The sequence below is a fragment of the Ochotona curzoniae genome, unplaced genomic scaffold, assembly GCF_017591425.1.
Source record: "Ochotona curzoniae isolate NIBS_2020 unplaced genomic scaffold, NIBS_Ocur_1.0 scaffold_1852, whole genome shotgun sequence".
NCBI classification, from domain to species: Eukaryota; Metazoa; Chordata; class Mammalia; order Lagomorpha; family Ochotonidae; genus Ochotona; species Ochotona curzoniae.
In genome coordinates this window covers 25,796,635-25,817,445 of record NW_024467087.1, presented here as the reverse complement: position 1 = coordinate 25,817,445, position 20,811 = coordinate 25,796,635, and the positions used below count along the sequence as shown (strand labels likewise).

The following is a 20,811-nucleotide window of genomic DNA, read 5'->3' as shown; positions in this document are numbered from 1 at the left end:
TCAGAGACTCTGTCTGCTTCATTTCTGTATTTGGGGCATGTAACATAATGCCAGCACCGAGTCCATTCCCAGTATTTGAGGTATTCTTAATAAGGTCAGAGCAGGTATCTGCATTTAGAAGAGAGAGGTCCTGCCCTGGCAGCCTTCACTGGTTGTCTGCTCGGGCCCTTCTTGCTGGTTGTGTTCACTTAGAAAACCAAATTACAGATCTGAAGGCTGTTGGGTGGGGACAGGATTAGAACAAAGGGAACGAGATTGAATGTTACTTAAGGGATATTTCTGTCAAGTTTTGGTTCCCTGACGCATTGCTGTTCAGTCTTTTAAGTGCTATTTCTGTAATTTTGGGGCACAGTGGTTTATTTTTGTTTTTAAAGTGCCCGTGGAGCATCTGGGCATTCTTTTCCTGGTCAATAACTGAGAATCAATTATTCTAGATATGTATATTTATACATATATATATTCCCATTGTATGTTCTATGGAAGGCACTGTGTATCAGGGCAAAAAATAAAGAGATTAAAAAGAATCTTTATCAAGAGATAAAAACTCTTAAAGAGGATTGTCATGGAATTACAAATTCTAATTCCTCCAACCAATATAGAAATTTTCCTGTCCTTACTAAAAGCATCTGTTATTGCTATGCTTACTTGAAGATGGAGTTTCCACATGTGGTTGTTTCATGTTAGCTATATTTTAGGGTGGCTGCTTCCTGGCATCTTTTAATCACATCAGTGAGTTCTTTTCTAATTAATGCTCTCGGGAGGTTATTTCAGAGAGGGCACAGGCAAATAGTAGTTCTTCCTTTCTCTCTGTTACCAAACCTGTTTCTACCTAATACAAGTAAACCACCATGTAGACTGTTGGGGCCTTGGTCAGTTTTGTGTAGCTTTGAATGTGTTGTAGTTCTCCAAAATTTGGTTTAAAATATCTGTACCTTCTACTTTTATCATATTACTGAGAAAACTAAAGGGGCAATTATTGAGAACCTGTTGAATATCAGGAATAAATTGGCATCAATAACAATAATATAAATTAGGCTCAGATATGTCACTTCCCAAGCCAAACAAGAGTATAATTTCAATTTTGTTTAATTTAAAAACCACTCAAATGTAAACAGTTTTGATAAAGGTATAAGCTGGATCCTTCTCTAAAGATTAGAGAATAAAAGAACATCTAGATTCTGAGATACGGCACTGAACCAATTATTATCACTCTAGATCTGTTTGGAATATGCATTATGATTCTATCTCCAGCTTTTAATAATGTGGGTGAAGGGTGAGCATTTAGCCCAGCAGTTAAGACTTTCTCACGTCCTATGTCGGAGTACATGCATTTGATACCAAACTGTGGCTCCTAAATCCATCTTCCTGCGGGCACAGACCCTGGAAGGAAGCTGTGATGATCAGGTAATTAGGTCCCTGCCACTCATATGGAGACCTGGATTGAGTTTCCAGCTTCCAGCTTTGGCCCCGTCTAGAGCTTGGCCTTTGTAAACATTTAGGGAATGAATCAGCAGATGGCCAGATGGCAGTGAGCTCTCTTTTTCTTTCTCTACCTTCCTGTCAAATCAGAAAGATAAAATAAAATTTTAATGTATATGTTGAGAAGAGGGCGGGGATTGTGAAGTCCTGTGTGCTCTGATTTAGTATCAGAAGATGATAGAGCACAAAGGGGGCATTAGAGATCATTGGTCCAAAGCATTAGCTTTACAGATGAAAAAACTAAGGAGGTCAGTGTTCTGGTGTAGCAGGGTTAAAACACTTCCTGCAATGCCAGCATTCCATATGCATGCCAGTTCAAGTCTTGGGAACTCCACTTCCAATCCCAGCTTCCTGCTAACATGCTAGTATTCTGGGGTGTGAACCAGCAGATGGAAGATTCCCTTCCTCCCTCTCTGTAACCAAATGCATAAGTAAATCTTTTTAAAAAAAAATCATAAAATCTGTCTCCTATATTAATACTTTTAAAAACTAGTGGAAAATGGTAGCCAAGGTGAGATTAGATCCTGTGTTATATTACTCCCAATGTGTGTCCCTTCAACTATGCTGTATTTTAACATGTCACACTACCTACGCAGTACTGAGCTTCATTTGAACTTTATAATGAAAACTGGAGAAACAGGTTGATATATGCACAGGGACCAGAGATTTAAACCCATGACTTTCAGACACCAAGAATTGCTAAAATTGTGCCACAATGCCGTGTGGATTACTTTGTTCTCTTTAGTTGTTGCTGCAGTGATTTCCACATACAAATACAGCATATAGAACCAAGTAAGGGTTTGTTGTATGACTTCTACAAATTCAAAAGAGAGAAAGTGAAGATATATATATATAACGTAGAAAATTCAAGTGTTTTACCTTGAGGGAAAATAAGTGATTTTCTGAAGTGCTACGTAGTTTCTGATTGCTTTAAAATATCATACTGATATTTTCATTCTGGAATTTTTGAATGTAGTAATCAATGTTTAAGTCATCAGGGTGTGTGATAACAGCTAAAACACTCCTTGAGACACCCGCACACCCTATCAGAGTGCCTGGGCTTGACTCCCAGACCTGCTTCCCATTCAAGTTTCCAATCGCATGCAACTGCTGATTGAGTTCCCAATTCTATGCACAGGCCTAGCCATTGCAGGCATTTGGGAAGTAAATCAGTGGATGAAAGATTTTTGTGTTCATTATTATTTTCTCTCCATCCCCTACCTGGTCTGCCTCTCAAATAATGTTTTCCAAAGAGTAATATTTGATCCTAAAAGTATACTGCATTGCAATTAACCAGAATTTTAACTGCCTTCAAAATATTGTTGAAATGCCATCACAAATAGTATATAATATTTTAAGGATGTACCAAACATTTGGCTAATGTGAATTATATTTAGATCACACCTTAAAAATTCAAAGCATGTTCCATGACTTATAACAGCAGATAAAATCAGCTCACTGACCTTATCTTTCACTGTGCTCAAGTCACACTGGATCTTTGCTGTTCCCAAAACATACCAGACACACTTCCGCATTTGCTTTTTCCTCTGCTTGAAATCTGTTCTCTCAACCACATGATTTGGTTCATATAAGTCCTCATCCAAATAAAACTTCATCACAGTGGTCTTCTTAGCTAAAGAGCTAAGGAAGCTGCTCTTCCATCTAAAGAGCAGCACCATCATCCCTACATATTCCATGTCCCTAACTTAAGGTCATTCAACTTTAGCACTTTTGGCATTTCGAGCAGTAGGATTCTGTTACCACCTGGATACCAGAAAAATCCTCTCCTTCTTCCTGCAAGCCTCCAACCCCCACCAGGTGTCAAATATGCCTCTAGATATTTTTTTAAATTTACTCATATGAAATCCAGAGAAACAGAGGAAGCAAGAAACAGATGGGATGAGAGAGAGAACTTCCATCTGCTGGTCCACTCCCCAAATGCCTGCTACTACCAGGACTGGGCCAGGTGGAGGCCAGGAGCCAGGAACTCCATCATGGTCCCCCACCTGAGTACCAAGCACCCAAGTACTTGCATTATCACCTGTTGCCTCTCAAAGTGTACCGCATTAACAGGAAATAATGGGAAAAAATGCAGGGACTCAAACCCAGGCACTGCAATATAGGATGAGGACATCCCAGTGGGGATTTAACTGCTGTACCAAATGATCACCCTATCACCAGATAATTTTGAATACTTTCTAAAGGACAAAACGGCTCATAATCTAACTCTTCATCCTGCTTTGTTTTTTCTTCTTGGTACTTTGGTTGCTAGATTGCCCTGCATTTTATAGTCATACCTCACGTGTATGTTATTAATTGTCAGTAGAGTGTAGACACCTTGAGGGCAAGACCTTCATTTGTTGGATGTGGAATCCTCAGTCCCATGAATAGTACCTGGGGATTGGCAATGTCCTGCGGCACGAAAAGTCACCACATGCCATGTGAACATCCAATACGGGTGCCAATTCCAGTCCCGGCTGCTTCACTTCTGATTCAGCTCTCTACTAATATACCTGGGAAAGCAGCAGTGAATCTCCCAGGTAATGGGACCCCTGTGCCCACATAGGAGATCTGTAAGATGCTCTTGAATCCTGGCTGCAGTCTGTCCCAGCCTTGGCTTCTATGTCCATTTGGGGAATAAACATAGGGATGGATGATTTATTCACTCATTGTCTGTCTGTCGGTCTGTGTGTCTCTCTCTCCCTCTCTCCTCTGTCTCTCTTTCCTCCTCTCTCCTCCCTTCCCTGCTTCAACCCCTCCTTCCCTCCCTCCCACTGCACATACCCCTTTTTTTAAAAAGATTTCTTTATTGTTATTGGAAGGTCAGATTTACAGAGAGAAGGAGAGACAGAGAGAAACATCCTTCCTTGGTTCCCTCCCCAAAAAGGTCACAGTGGCCTGAATTGAGCTGATCTGATTCCAGGAACCAGGAGCTTCTTCCTGGTTTCCCACACAAGTGCAGGATCCTAAGGCTTTGGACTGTTCTCCAGTTCTTTCCCAAGCCATAAGCAAGGAGTTGGATCGGAAGTGGAGTAACCAGGACATAAATGGGTGCCCCTTGGGATGCCATAACTGCAGAGGATTAGCCAATTGAGCCATCATGCTGATTTTCAAATAATAATCCTTAAAAAAAAGTATCTCATACAAATGCCAAGGTGAGATAGATTATGCCAGACTGGGCCACAGCACCCACCAGCACACGTGAGACCCAATGGGAGGGGTGCGAGCCTGATAAGGGTGGCAGCATGGGCTCTCCTGCTGGGCCACTGCTCCCCCTGGTGGGCATGAGAACTGGAACTGGGAGTAGACCAGGCTGGGCAGGGTTACAATACCTATTGGCCTGCATGTGAATTGGGTTAGGGGGAGAAGCCAGGCTGGGCTAATAGACTGTATCTGCTGGGACATGCATGAGCCAGAGTAAGTGCAGGTTGGTTTATCTTTGCCACAGCATCGACTGGTACATGCTGGGACTGGGAGCAAATCCTGTCAAGTTAGATGGCAGAACCACCTCAAGAGTGCAAGATCTTGGAATGGGAGTGGGCCCAGTAGGGAAAGTATGGGCGCCTCTCTGATAGGTTGCAACTCCCACTAGTTAGCATGAGAAAGGGCTGGGGAAGGCCCTGGCTAGACCAGCAGTAGCACCTGCCAGCATGAGTGTGGGCTGGATACTGGGGTCGGTTGAGTTAAACTAGGTTGCAACACTCATTTATGCATACTAGAGCTAACTGGGATGTCAGACAGACTTGACCAGTCAGCTGCACATACTGGCAAGCACAGGAACTAGGACTGGGGGCGGGCCTAGTAAGGGTTATTGAGGGGTCATTCCGACTAGACTACAGTTTCCACTGGTGTATATGAGGGCCAAGTGTGTAGTGGGCTGGGTTGGTCTAGGCTTCAGCATCCATTGGTTTGCAAAGTGATGGGGCTGCAGACAGAACTGACCCAGCAATTGCAACTACCAGTATGTTCATAGGCTGATGAAGATGATGGACTGAGCCAGAGTCCATATGGTAAGCACACACAAGGGTCACATCTGGGACCACCTCAGACGAGATCTCTTTGGAATTACCCACAACTGAGCTGCTGGACTCAGAACACCAACCATGGACAGAATTGCAGGATCTGTGGATTGACTGTAGAGTGCATGTGTCAGAACTGAGTATTAGACGGAACAGTGAATGGCATTCCTAGATACACATGGAAGATATGGCAGTCCACTGGGCCTGCGGATGACATCTGGTACCATAGCAGAGGAAGGAGGGTAGAACAAATTGTACAACTACCCCAGCCAAGCATTGACAGCAAATATCTGGGAAAATGAAGAATGTAAGGTGGTGGACTATGTCAGCCAATGGACCTTGAAAGGATTTCCTTATCCTTATAGTGACGAGATCAACAGGATTTCAGAACTATCGAAACCACTTAAGCAGAACCCTGGGAGCATGTTCCACATCAGGGACCCTGGGATGATTTTGGGTGGTTGGCCCCCATACCCGGGTACTGAAGCGGTTGGGAGGCTGGATGTGTCTTCTCCTCTTATCTCCCCCTCCCCTTCCTCCAGATGTAGGAGAAAGAAAAAGAAAATTTGGAAACAATACTCTCACCCACTTTCCCCTAACCCTCGATCCTTCCCATCCTGATCAACTATGTAAACATCATCAAAAATAAAAATAAATCAAGAAAAATTTTTTTAAATTTTTTCTTGAAGAACAGATGTTATAGAAAGAAGCAGGGAGAGATAGAGATTGTCCATCCTTTCCCAAGTGGCCACAACAGCCAGAGCAAGGCTGATTTGAACCTGGGAACCAGGAGTTTCTTCCTGATCTTCTACAGGGATGGAGGGGCCAAGGCCTTTGGACCATCTGCCTCTGCTTTCCCAGATCATAAGTAGGGAACTGGATAGGAAGTAGAGCAGCCAAGACTAGAACCAGCACCCCTATAGGATGCTAGTGCCACAGGTGGAAGATTAGCTTGCTATCCCATTATGCCAGCCCCTGGTACAGTTTTTAACTGTATATGTAACAGACTAGTCTAAATGTATTCCCTTGAGTGACGCTATGGTTATCTTGAATCATTTTTCTGCTCATATTGTTTCTTTCTGAAGATCAGTGGGGCCTGAGAAATAAAACACATTATTGAACAGAAGGTGAGATTGCTACCTAAAATGACACTGTAAACACTAAGAAGTATCTCAAATGGTTACAACCCTCAGGATATTAATCCTCTTTCTCAGTAATTCAGCTTTATTCACTGATCAATGTTTTTGTTTTCATTTTGAGCAGTTTTATAATAGACATCATTCATAGAATCAGTACTTCAATATATATCCTTTTAATTCTGCAGTAGCACAAAAATACATGTTACATAGTCAAATGGAGCAAGTGCTTTACTTAATGCCGAATTCGTTTTATGAACTGTGTATCTGTCTTGAATTAATACTTGTTTACATTGACTCTTGAAAAAAAGTTGGCACTACAGGTGGTTGCTTAGTCGCAGGTGTGCTTTCAAATCGAATCACTACTAACTCATAAAGCTTATAATTAGTGTATACATTTTTTTCCTAATTTTTTTCTGCTTCTCTCTTTTTTTAAACAAAGATCTCAACAGCAATGGATACATTTCTGACTATGAACTTCATGACCTTTTCAAGGAAGCTAATATGCCATTACCAGGATATAAAGTGAGAGAAATTATTCAAAAACTCATGTTGGATGGCGATAGGAATAAAGATGGGAAGATAAGCTTTGACGAATTTGTTTATGTAAGTATGTGGAAATTCACAATTACTGGAAGTAGTGATTGATACTTTGTCTAGTGAGATCTTATAACTATTAAATTGCTAAATAAATTCAGCAAATATTGTTAGAGCCAATAGTATTTCCATCATTTTGCTCACTACAGGAACTAGCTCTTGTAGTCACAAGAATGCCTTTAAAAAAACACTTAAAAAGAGCACAGGAATAAATGAGTAATACAGTATTCTCTGCTGAAGGTGAAAGTCCCTTCTAGGGCATTAGTAAAGGGCATTTTTCAAAGTCCCTGTGGGGACAGTGTGCTCTGAAGTTTTAATGATACAACCTAACTCATAGTTTGGAAGCTTCTGGAACTGAACTTTCTGATTAAAAGAACATTTTCTATTCTTTTGGTTGGTGGTATTGGACTACACCATTTTTTTTCTAAGATTTGGATAGTTAAATAAGAAACTCCTTTAAATTTTTGTTTTCTTCTCTAGTGTCATCAAATAGTTGTCAGGGCTAAAGACTGATTGCTTAAAGTTCTGTCAAGTGTGTACCTACTTTAGACTTCCATATTTGATGCCTGGAGAATGTTCAAGGGCACTTTAAAAAGTTATGGAAAACGGGAATGAAAAAAACCACATATTTTGATGTAAAAATTATTGAAATTGATGCATGAGGTTTTTGGTAATACGCATTTTCGGTGAACTTGTTAAAATTCCCTCCTGTATCTAGCATGAGGTTCTTTATTGAATGCTAACTTCAAACTGCCAAAGACTGAAGGCTAGGATTCCAGCTTAGAGCCATTGTCATATTCACTGACAGTGTATTTGAGATCTACATTGAAGAATAGCTGTTGCTTTTTCCCATAATTGGGTATATCCTTAAGATTTTATTTATGTGTTTGTTAATTTCAGACTGAGTTAGACTAGATTTACTAGGTATTCCTTTCATTCTATTAGACATTCTTTTCAGTTTATTGCAATGGAGTAATTAGTGCCTAATTCCGATTCCAACCTTCTAGCACTCCGATCTTCCTTTTCTCGGGTTTATTTTTGCCTCAAGACAGCTGAAATCATAACATATGCTCCCATCAGTAGCTGCAGCTCACTGTAGCAAGTAAAGTCATCTCCAATTAAAATTAGCTTCTTTAGAACACTCTAGGAGTTCCAGAAGCATATCGACTGAATAGTGATGTGTCCGCTCAGCTAACAGCATTATTGGAAGATAATACTGTTTTTAAACTGTGGACTTGTATCATAATTATAGTGTTACAGTCCTTGTCATTTCCTTCTGAGATACTGATTTCCTCCCACCATTTTTGTCTCCAGTTATGGCCTTTTGTTTTGAATTCTGTGTTCAATAGTAAGTTGCAATTGCTTTGCAATTTGAGCACTTGCATGTCCTCTGATGTGTAACTTGCTCCCCTTATAACTGCATGTCTATTTGTGAATTTAAAGCAGCTCAGAGCACAGCTAACTGTGATTGGTTGTTTTGATACAATTTTCAGTTCAGATTTTTTTTTCAGTTTTCTAGAAATAATGAGCCTAAATTGTTAAGATTTGACAGCATTACTACACACAAAATGATTGGTGTCTTTGAAAAAGGTTACCTTGGAGAAAGTTTTAGATTTCGTACATTTTGCAAAGTTGAGGTTTCGGCAGAGTTTTTGTGGTTTTTAAGGGAGGAGATTTGATGGCCTTCATGAGGAAATAGCATTCATAATAGCTTTAGCAACAGCAGGGATCTTTTAAAAAAGTTAGAAAGGACATTTTAGTTTAAAATATACATTCAAGAACTGGAAGAAACAAGAATGCTTACACACCTTCATTTTTTTTTTTTTTCAAATTGTAAGAAATTAATAAATTTGGGTTTCTAAAAAAGAAGTGATTTGTTCCACAATACACAGGGAAATCTTGGATTTTTTTTTTAGTTACATTCTTGCTATTGAAGAAATGTGAAATATGAAGAACAAAGTAACTTGCTTAGTGTTTCAGATTGGTACTATCATGGCTATACATGAAAAAAACCAAAGGTCTGCCTGTACCCATTTGCTTTGTCATCAGAGAAACATTTTACAAATTGCCAAACAAAATATAATAGTTGTCCAAGAAACAGAAAGCCTGTTATTCCTGTCCAGATGTTAGAATGAGAAAATGGAAATAAACATGTCTTGCATGTTAGGCTTTTGGGTTTTTTTTTTATTTAAATTGCTTATAAGGAATGTTAATTACAGTCTAGGCTAGACACAAAATCCATTTATGTTAATTTTGGAGAAGAATATGAAGGGGTTTGATCCTGGAAAATTGACATTCTAATTTTTAATTTTATTTTTTCATGAACTTTTCAAGGCACTCTTTGCGTTATTGTCTGTGACCATGGGTTTATTAATCAGCTATATGTTACTTGAAATTAAATGCCTAAGAGGAGCTACTTAGGATAGAAGAAGGTTTATTTCAGTTTGGAGGTTCACAATCCAACACTGGGTGACCTCATGGGTGAGGTCAGAAGATGGCCAAGGGACAATCACACGGTGAGCCAGGAAGCAGAGAGGGGAGCTTTCTCTGCTTTTATAAATCAACCCACTCTTGAGGGTTAGCCCCTGAGGACCTCTCACCAGGCCCTACTAGTCCCGATCTTTAGATCATATCTTCAGCCTTAATTCATCAGTGTAGTAACAAAACTTCTGCATGGTTTGATTGTTGGTGTTCAAACCTCCGCATGAACTTGGGGAGCTGACTCTTATTCACAGCACAACAGAAGACAGGTGGATTGCAAAATGGTTAAGATGTTGTTTGGCGCGGTGGCGCAAGTGGTTAAGGTCCTCGCCTTGCACGCCCCGGATCCCATATGGGCACCGGTTCTATCCCGGCAGCCCCGGGAAAGCAGTCGAGGACGGCCCAAAGCTTTGGGACCCTGCACCCTTGTGGGAGACCCGGAAGAGGCTCCTGGCTTCGGATCGGCATAGCATCGGCCGTTGCGCTCACTTGGGGAGTGAATCATCGGACGGAAGATCTTCCTCTCTGTCTCTCCTCTCTGTATATCCGCCTCTCCAATAAAAAAAATAATGAAAATAAATCTTTTAAAAATTTTTTTAAAAAAAGATGTTGTTTGGGACAATCACTTCTCCAATTGATTGGAGCACTTGATTCTAGTCCCAGCTTCTCCTCTTTCAGTTCAGCTTCTTGCTCATGGGAAACCCCGGAAGGCAACAGGCGATGGCCCTAGTGACTGCCTCCCCGCCACCCATGTAAAGAACCCAAATTGACTGAGCCTCCTGGCCTTGTCCTGGCTCAGCTGTGGCTGTTGCATTTGGAAGTGAAGCAGCAGGTGGAAGAACTCTGTCTCTGCCTAGCTCCCTCTCCTCTCTCTACCTTTCAAATAAAATGAAAGGAAAAAAGGAGCAGCCAGTAATGTCATGGTTAGTTAAGCCATCATTTGAAGCATCTGCATCACAATTCCAACTGCCAGTTCAAATTCTGCCTCCTCTGCTTCTCATTCAGCTCCTGGTAATGAACCTGGGAGGCAGCACATAATGGCTTGAGTATTTGTATTCATGCCACCCACATGGAGAGCCAGTTGGAGTTCCAGGCTTCTGTCTTCAGCATGGCACAACCCCAGCTGTCAGAGCCATTTGCCAAAGGAACCATCAGATCAATCGATCTCTCCCATTCTCCCCACTCTGTCTTTCAAATAAATAACTTGAAAAAACAAAAGTTTATATTTAAACTACAAATGCAAAAGTTTTGAATACCCTACCCTTGTTTCATCTAAGCATTTCAATATACTTATAATAAAAAAACTTTTTTTTCATTCATTAAGACTGGTATACCAATAAATTTGCTCAGCAGAAATGAGTGTGTTGAACTCTCATTTTCACAATGAGAAACTTGTTTTTGCACAACGGCAATAAAATGCCAACTTTATAGGACTAAAAAGTTCTTAGCATTTAGTGTTGTATAAGTGTTGGTTATAATTACTTTCATTTAAAAAAAAAATGTTTTCCAATTATCAATGGGTTTAGACCTGCAACTGATTCCCCTACAGCCACGCCCCCCTGCCCTAGAAAAACAGGAAAAATTCAAACCTGCTACTTTGGAAACAAGCCCCAAACACTGAAAACAAGTTGGTATATTTTTGCGTTTCTTTCCGAAATCTTTCCTTCTGTAGTCAGATGCCTGTGGATTTTTTGGGTTTGGCCACTAGTCCTATCCTGAGCTAACTCTGGGGTCAAAAGAAGTTAGCTGGCGCTGAATCTTTGAGAGAAAATCAAGGGAACTTATAAAACACATAAAAAAGTATATATTCCACAAGAGACCGAAACAATCTCTTCAACAACAGTGGATATTTTCTCCTGACAAAAGTACACCAAGAATTTGTTCACAGATGATGAAGCAAACCCTTCCTCTTGGAAGGAAAACAGCACACGACAGTGAGCTCATTAGTGTCACAATGGGCAGCTTTGAAAAGATTCATAGAGAAGACTCCAGCACAGTAGTCTGCCTTGTGCTATCTATGATTTCAGAGATTTTTTTTTAATCTAAGGGACAGAGGAAAATAATATGAAATTGCAATGTTGAGCTTAACTGAAATTATTTTAAAATATTTACCAAAGAAAACCATTTCCCTACCATAAGACAATAGAAAATTTCACAGATATAATTATGATTTTACATATCATTTGCATGTATCGGGCATTTTAATGGAGCTATCTAAATCATTGCATTAGTATGTTATACCACAAAAGCATTCCAGCTTTAAATTTTGTCTGAATTATTCCTCTTTTCTAGGATAATTTGGGTTTTGTTTTTGCAACTGAAATTGCAATAATTAAAAGAGCCTAATTTTTAAAGTGGATGATTCTTGAAACAAAAACACCAATAAGAAAAATTGCTTTTCATGTCTATTCTGGGGACAATAATATTTTTTGTCACTGCAGTGATTTGTGGTAGATCAGGCATGAGAAAATACACATCAGTCAGATTTTAACTTACTAGACAACATATTACTGAAGTCGAGTTCTAAAGGAGGTGAGAGAGGGAATATTGTATTTTCAGGGAGCAGATAAACTATCATCAAAGGGGAAATGGTATCAAAATTATGGCTTCATTCCCAGGTAACCATTCTATTGTATAATCTTGACTTGAAAGTTTAAGATAAATTAACTGAGGAAAAGCATTGAACTGCCCCTTGGGATGCCAGCATTGCATATTGGAGCAACAGTTCTAGTACCTGCTGCTCTGCTTCTGGTGAAACTTCCTCCTAATGTGCCTAGGAAGACAGTGGAAAATGACACCCACATGGGAGACCTAGACAGAGCTCCTGACTCCTGGATTCAGCCTGGTCCAGCCCTGGCTAATGGCAGCCATTTGGGAAATAAGCCAATGGGAGGGGATCTCTCTCCCCATCCCTCTCCTGCCTGGATTTTCCTTTCTTTCTCTCTCTTTTTTTTAAGATTTATTTTTTTTATTGGAAAGATTTGTGGTTTTTTTATTAGAAAGTTAGATTCACATAGAGAAGGAGAGAAAGATCTTCCAACTGCTGGTTCGCTCCTCAAGTGGCTGCAACAGCCAGATCTGAGCCGATCCAAAGCTAGGAGCTCTCCCATGCAGGTGCAGGGTCCCAATGCTTTGGGCCCACCTCCATGGCTTTCCCAGGCCACAAGCAGGGAGCTGGAAGGGAAGTGGAGCAGCTAGGATATGAACCAGTGCCCATATGGGATCCCTGGCGTGCAAGGCAAAGACTTTAGCCACTAGGATACCATGCCAGCCCCTCCATTTGGCTTTTCAAGTAAATAAACACTTCCTTAAAAAAAGAAGAAGAAGAAAGCCTAAAAAAAAGTTAGATTGTAAGTAAAACTAGTGTTAAGCATTTCAAAATTACCTGCAATGTATGAGTTACATCCACATTATGGAGACTTAGGCAGAGTCACTATAATGGCTATAGTGGAGGAAGGGTGATTTCAATGGTTGTATCAAGTATGTGGAATAGTGTGTATGTGTCTGTCTGTCCATATACATTTACACAGACATGGATACATGCTAAAGTTCTCTCTCTGAAAATACAGGTATAGCACCAAATCACAATCATGGAAACTGAGTGTACTTGATTTTTGTAAATTTGTGATTTACTGTCTACCTAAATAAATTGTTTAAAACTCCAAGAAAAGTCAGGATATAAAGTAACAAGAAAAACAATGGCTTTGTGACAGTGCTGCTGACTATACACATAGTCAGTTTCTCTAGGTAGATTAACCAGAAAAAAGCACCCTCCTGAAAAGACCAACTATTAAAAAGTGTTCTCTCTTTCAGCCTACCTCAGTCTTTGTGCCAGACACAAGGCTTGGCTAGTGGAGCATGGGCTGGTTTTCAGCTTCATGGCTGCTCCAACCACAACTAATTTATATTCTGACTCTGTTCTGCAAACTTCAGACACAGTTTACATCCTTCGGTGATTTGCCACTATCTATTTCTAAGTAAACCTAAAGCCTTTGAGTTCTTTTGAATTTGTCCAGCAGCTTTTCCTGTACAGTCATGCTTCTTTTGATGAGTCCATTTAAATGGAGTTCTTACACAGCATTTATAAAGTTCCGTAAAGTAGCTCTATCTTGTGTCTGGCTAGGGATGGCTAATTTAGCCACACACGTTAGATCAGGAATAAAATTGCAGTTGGGTAAATGCCAGTGTTTAGAAAAAATATATATATGGCGTCTGAACTTGTGACACAGCGAGTTAAGCTGCTGGTGGGACACCAGCATCCTATATCCAAATGCTGGTTTGAGTCAGGCCTACTTGGCTTCTGAGCCAGCTCTCTGCTAATGCACCTGGGGAAGGTAACCTGCTGGCCACATACCTGAGCCCTTGCTACACGCATGGGAGACACACATGTTCCTGGTCCTTGACTTCAACCTGGTGCTGCCCCAGCTGTTGTGGCCATTTGGGAAGTGAATCAGCGGATAAAATATTCTCTCTCTTACACCTTTTAAATAAATAAATAAATCTTTTCAGAAAAAGGGGGAAATATAAAGACCTCTAGAATATCCCATTCATTCTATCAAATGTTTACATGAGGATGTGAAATTGGCTTTGCAACAATCTGCTTTTGTATAATTGGGATGTACAAGTTAGCTTCATTAACCATATTCCATGCTGTAAAAAGAAGCTGAACTTTGTAAACACACGGACAAGACAATCACTGAACTCCGTTTTGTGGCTATTCTTGATAGTCACCTATCGCTGCCAACCTAACCCCTTTTCTCAGCTTGGTTTTCCGTGAGGCTTGATTGCATCAATGCTTATGAGCTAGCCCATTATACCACAAAATAGTTTGTTGGAGGTGCATACCTTTTTTCTTTGAACTAAGAATGAAGGGAAAGAACAAAGCCTTCCTTGTTACAGATTTACCTGTGCCTTTGAACCTCACTTGGTTTTTCACTTTAAAAGTCCAATCAATGCATGTAGCACTTAATCTTTTTGACAAGTTTGTGCAATTGACTTTGGTGCTTCTTTCAGTAGTGGTGTTGTAGTACTTGTGGGGCATTTAAAATAATCAAGCCCACTTTTTCTTGTAATACTAATTGCCTATAGAAAAAAAAGTAGATGGTAAAATATAAAAGGAGATGAATTGCTTAATGCTGTGTGTGATGTAAATTGTGAACCAACAAAATTATTTTTGATGAATAGATTTTCCAAGAGGTGAAAAGCAGTGATATTGCCAAAACCTTCCGCAAAGCAATTAACAGAAAAGAAGGGATTTGTGCTCTGGGAGGAACTTCGGAATTATCCAGTGAAGGAACACAACATTCTTACTCAGGTAATACTTTCACGTGTGTTGGAGTACCCCAGCAAACTAAGTAGGGCAGGTGCTGTCATGTTAAAAAGAGACCCTAGAGAAATATTTTCATCCTGATTAAGGATTCAGTAGAAGTCCTCTGTGACATGTGTTTCAGATGGAACCAATATTTGCCATAAAGACATTACATGTGTTTATTACATGACTCTATCACCTAATAAGAGACTTAACATCATATGAAGGTACTTCAAAAAGTTCATGGAAAATAGCTTTCAATAGTGAGCAGCTAAAATTTTGTGAGATGCATGCATAGGAGGGATTTCAAGAGGTTCATGAAATGTACACATTATGTAAAAATCTATGCATGCATTCCAAAAATGTCTACACCAAAATTATCTTTTAATTCCACTTTTCCATGAATTTTTTAAGTATCCTTATGTTTGTAACTCTAGGTTTTATGATAGTGAGGTTCTATAGTAAAGTCATTTTTCAGGAATTTTGAAAATAATTCTCTAAGGATCAGTTAACTTGCTCTATTCCTTTTGTTAATTCCTGTGCTTGCTAGTACCTGGGTTTGCAAAGATGATATGCAAATGTTTGTGAGACATTAGCTTTCAACACTGTTAAATACAAGTGTTTTAGACTCTGGAGTCAAATATTTAAAAGAAAGTGTGAACTAACTTCCTGTTATTTAATATAATTTTAGAGGAAGAGAAATACGCTTTTGTTAACTGGATAAACAAAGCTTTGGAAAATGATCCTGATTGCAGACATGTTATACCAATGAACCCAAATACGGATGACCTGTTCAAAGCCGTTGGTGATGGAATTGTACTTTGGTAAGAAGATATAGTTTGATTCACGTCCAGATTTCCAGAAAAATGCCTCCCCATAATTGGTATATTTGTCTCAGGATGCCTGCCAGCTTCACCTCAGGAAATAATTAAAATGAAAAATCATCCACATTCTGCCTTTTTCATTTCATCTCTAGGCCTGTCAGGAACTGAGAGTCAGTCATAGATGTGGGATCTCTTTAAATGGAAGCTCTCAGCTCCCATTATCGTCTCATCCCTGAGCAGGCAGAACATAAGTATATTAGTACCTATTAATTCTGAAAGTATCAAAACCTCCAACAGGAAGTTATTATCCTGCAGTGAACTGTTTCTGCCGCTGCTGCCCCTGAGTCATGAGTATCTTGGCAGAAATGAGATGACAGACTGTCAGCTGATGCTCTTGGCTGTAGAGGCAGTGCAGCAAGGCAGGGATCACCAGCGTGTGCTTAACTGGAATCCTATTCCTGTCCTGCCACTCAGTATCTATGTAACTGTGATCAACATAGCTAACGCCTTTCCATTTCAGTTTCATTCTATTATAATGCCTCTATGCTCAAGCAGGTCGAACATCCCTAACCAAAAACTCCAAAATCCAAATTGCTGTAAAATCCAAAACTTTCTGAGTTTTGACTCCACAAGAGGGAAATTTCACACATGACTTTATATGATGGGCTTATAGTCTAAATCCAAGCATACTAATAATAATGTATAAAATTACTACCAGGCTATGTGTATAAAGTATACATGAAATATAAATAATGAATTTGCTCTTTGGAATTTGGACTTATCCCTAAGATATAGGACTATACAGATGCAAATATTTCAAAACCTGAAAAAAAAAATCCCAAATCTGAAATGCTTTTGTTTCTGGTCATTGTGGCTCTGGGATACCCACCCTGCACTTATCTCTGAACCTCACAAGGATGTGGAAAACGATAAGTAAATTGGTACATAGAGAATGCTTAAGACACTGCAATAGGGTCCATTGCAATGGCTCAGCAGCTAAATCCTCGCCTTGTATATGTCCTGAGATCCCTTGTGGGCCCCAGTTTATATCCCACCTGCTCCACTTCCTTTCCAGCTCCCTGCTTGTGGCCTGGGAAAAGCAGTCAGGGACGGCCCAAAGCCTTGGGACCCTGCACCCATGTGGGAGACCCAGTAGGAGCTCCTGGCTTCTGGTTTCAGATTAGCTCAGCTCTTGCCGTTGCCACCACTTGGAGAGTGAAGCAGTGGATGGAAGATCTTCTCCTTCCGTCTGTAAATCTGACTCTCCAATAAAAAATAAATTTCTTTTAAAAACTCCAGTAAATATTATTCCACATAATCATGTAGAATTTGTAAGTTAGATCATGTTGATTATTTGGAGGGATACATTCTTTTTTCTATATTGATATAAGCACTAAAATAATTTTTCTGAGGCTGGAGTTGTGGCAGAAGTGATTAAGCCACTGCCTGCAGTGCTGGCAGCTCGTCTGAATGCTGCTTTGATTCCAGGTTTTCCATTTTGGACCCAGCTGATGCAACTGGGCAATGAGCGGAATATGGCCCAGGTACTTGGGTCCCTGCATACATACCTCATTGACGCTCCTGACCTTGATGCTTTGGCCTGTCCCCACCTGGGTACTGTGGCCCTTTGGGATTACCAGGACATGCAAGATTCTCATTCTTTCTCACGCATTCCATCACTCACTCTGCATTTCAAGTAAATAAATTTTTTAATGATTTTCTAATTGTTTTAATATAGAAAATAACCATATGGAATGATTTAGTTAATATTTTTATGTTTTCCATAGAAATAAGAATATTTTTACATAGAGCAATGTTTTAGGATAGCATTATAAACATTTGAAATGTTCCAGTCTCACTCCAAATTTTGCTAAATGAGCACATTCTTAATAAGAGACTAATTTTCAGGGTAGGATCTTTTTCTTTTTTTTGCTTGTTTTTTAAAGATTCATTTTCACTTGAAAGGCAGATTTCACAGGCAGAGAAGAGGCAGAGAGAGATCTTAACATCTGCTGATTGGCTAACCAAATGGTCACAAGACTGAAGCTGAGCTATTCTGAAGCCAGAAGCCAGGAGCTTCTTCAGGGTCTCACTCTTCCAGGTCTCCCACACAGATGCAGGGTCTCAAGGCTTTGGGTCATCCTCGACTGCTTTCCCAGGCCACAAGCAGGGAGCTGGATGGGAAGTGGAGCACCTGGTACGCAAACCGCTGCCCATATCAGATGCCAGCACAGCAGGCTGAGGTTTAGCCTACTATACCACAACCCTGGCTCCAAGTCTTATCTTTTTCTTTTTGCTTCTTTTTTTTTTCACATTTATTCAGTAAGAGTATCTTTTCAATATCCAAGTTATTTTGTGTTACAAGGTAATGTGAAAAACATGAAAATGCATGCACCAAAAAAATGAGAAAATGTAACCTAGTCTTCTACTTGAACCTTATGTCTGTTCTTTTTAAGCATTTTGATATTTTTTTCGACTTTTATTTTTATTGGAAAGTAAGCTTTTACAAAATGAAGGAGAGACAGAAAGAAAGATCTTCCATCCACTGGTTCACTCTCCAAGTAGCCACAACAGCTGGAGCTGAGCCAATCCAAAACCAAGAGCCGGGAGCTTCTTCCAGGTCTTCCACACTTTGGGCCGTCCTCCACTGCTTTTACAGGCCACAAGCAGGGAGCTGGAAAAGAAGTGGAGCAGGCAGGATATGAACCCATGCCCCTATGGGATCCAGGCGTGTGCAAGGCGATGACTTCCCTGCTAGGCCACCGCCCAGGGCCCTTGATCTTTTATTAATTTGACATTTTGGTATACATATATCGGTCTTTTTGTGATCAATATGATAAAAGTCACTTATTTACCACATTTGGTTTTTTGTTTGTTTCCATGTTATAATAAGCCTTATAATACTTGTGGATATTTGCAAGTTCTTTAAAAGTGCATCATCTTTTTTTTTGTTGTTGTTCAGCAAGATGATTAACCTTTCAGTTCCTGACACAATTGATGAAAGAGCCATCAACAAGAAGAAGCTTACTCCCTTCATCATTCAGGTATCCTTTGCCTCCTACAGTCTGCTGCTTCAGGACCTACTCTGCAGGCCCTCGACTGTCCGCCCTGTGTTCTCACTTCTTCCAATAGCAACTCTGAATCTGGAATTATCATTCAGAGGTCACAAAAAGAACTGGGACTGCAGGGAATGTTAGAACTGAGAATCAAATCTCTTCCAGTTTCCGATCTTATTTTCACTGTACAGTATGTTCAAACATTGCCAAAAGCAGCAAAAATGTTTAAAATCTTAATTAACTGGCATGCCTAAGGAATAGAGCAGCTTGCTTTTCCATCAGTGAGTCATAGACTATTCCAAAGCAGAAATTCCCTCAGGGCAAAGACCATGCCTTGATTGATCAGTTCTCACACTCTTTCAGGTGTGCGCAATACTATTGATCTCTCATTTAGGCATTTTTAGAAATAGTACACTTTACTCATATATTTTGTTCTGACCACTTAGGTTTTTCCTATTGTGTCATCATACTTCAAACGGATCCACATGACAAACACAAAGTTCCCAGGAAATTCCACAAATAAAAAAGAAAGATTATTTTTAGCTTTGCTATTTTATACCAAAGTCTGGAATTCGTTCCCTGTGAATCATTTATGAGTGAAATTAATAGAGGATATCAATTTACTCATTCAGTGTTATTTTCGATGAGAAGTAGACTGCTAGAAAACAGATCAAAAAGCAAGTGTGTAATTTGGCTGTCCTGCAGGAAAACCTGAACTTGGCACTGAACTCTGCTTCTGCCATTGGATGTCATGTGGTGAACATTGGTGCGGAGGATTTGCGAGCTGGGAAACCTCATCTGGTTTTGGGACTGCTTTGGCAGATCATTAAGATCGGCTTGTTCGCTGACATTGAGTTAAGCAGGAATGAAGGTAATGGAACACACTCATTATTCTGAAAGTTATTCATTGGCTCATTGTTTGCTGATTATGCATACTGTCACACTCTCATTTAATTGAAGTGATTAGATGATAACTAGAATTCCCATAAAGTAATGCTGTACAATTATTCAAGCCAACAGCCATTCATTACATCTCTCTCCTTTAGTAGTAATTAACATTTGTCTGAAACTTAAAAATTCATTTTTTTATAATCAAGACACAAAGATACAGAGAGGCTAAAGGACTTTTGTTATGGAAGTGAAAAATGAGTCTGTCTGCCCAAGTGCATGCGAAGGCTGGTTCCCAAAGCCAAGGTCTTTTGTGTGTGTGTATGCGGAGGGTAAGGTAATTACAGAGCAGCCAAGTAGGGAGTCAGGGATAATTCTCAAATCAGACTCCCGAATTAGGGACCTGAGGAGATTTTTTTAAGTAGGAGGGAGCTGCAATGCAGAAACACGGGCCAGCAAGTTCTGGATGGAGGGGCGTGGCATCCATCCAACTAGCATAATACTGTAATGTTTTTATGTAAATGTCTTAAGAAAGCAAGAACTTAAATGGATAGTCCATTTCACTTTCTTAAGGTCTTCAAATTTGATAATTATTTTTTATGCTCTAACCATACAATCCCTACTCAGCTTAACCAGTATATGCCATCTCTTAATATAGTTTATATTCTATCATAGGTATGAACTTTTTCAAAAAAATCTTTTAATCTGCCACAGGTGCTGTCATATTTCCTGGACCAGCAGAAGCAAGCATTTGCTTTTTTACACCATAGATGGTTATAGCACATTACTGCATTACCTTCAATCTTTAAAATGCTGAGCATCAATGTAACCATTCATATTTTATTGGGGAACATTCCTAGTGTTACCTAGTTTCTTCAGTTATTTTAGAGAAATAATATAGGAGTTTTTATCACCAAATTCCATTTTTTTCCATGAACTTTTCAAAGTCCCTATAGCCAGCACAGTGACAGAGCAAGCTAATCTTCACCCTTATGTACCTGACATTGCATATGGGCGCTGGTT

General features: G+C 39.8%; 1 protein-coding gene across 4 annotated transcripts in view; it reads left to right on the top strand.

The window, feature by feature from the left end:
• Positions 1-20,811, top strand: part of PLS3 (plastin 3) — an 88,270-nt gene that overhangs the window by 53,930 nt on the left and 13,529 nt on the right. For 3 of the 4 annotated variants that reach the window (XM_040999904.1, XM_040999902.1, XM_040999903.1), the window contains 5 exons: positions 7,077-7,240; positions 14,897-15,026; positions 15,712-15,844; positions 18,807-18,888; positions 19,606-19,771. In XM_040999904.1, the coding sequence (XP_040855838.1) occupies positions 7,077-7,240; positions 14,897-15,026; positions 15,712-15,844; positions 18,807-18,888; positions 19,606-19,771 (675 nt within the window). The remainder of the gene's footprint in view (positions 1-7,076; positions 7,241-14,896; positions 15,027-15,711; positions 15,845-18,806; positions 18,889-19,605; positions 19,772-20,811) is intronic. The other variant, XM_040999905.1, reaches the window with a different exon arrangement.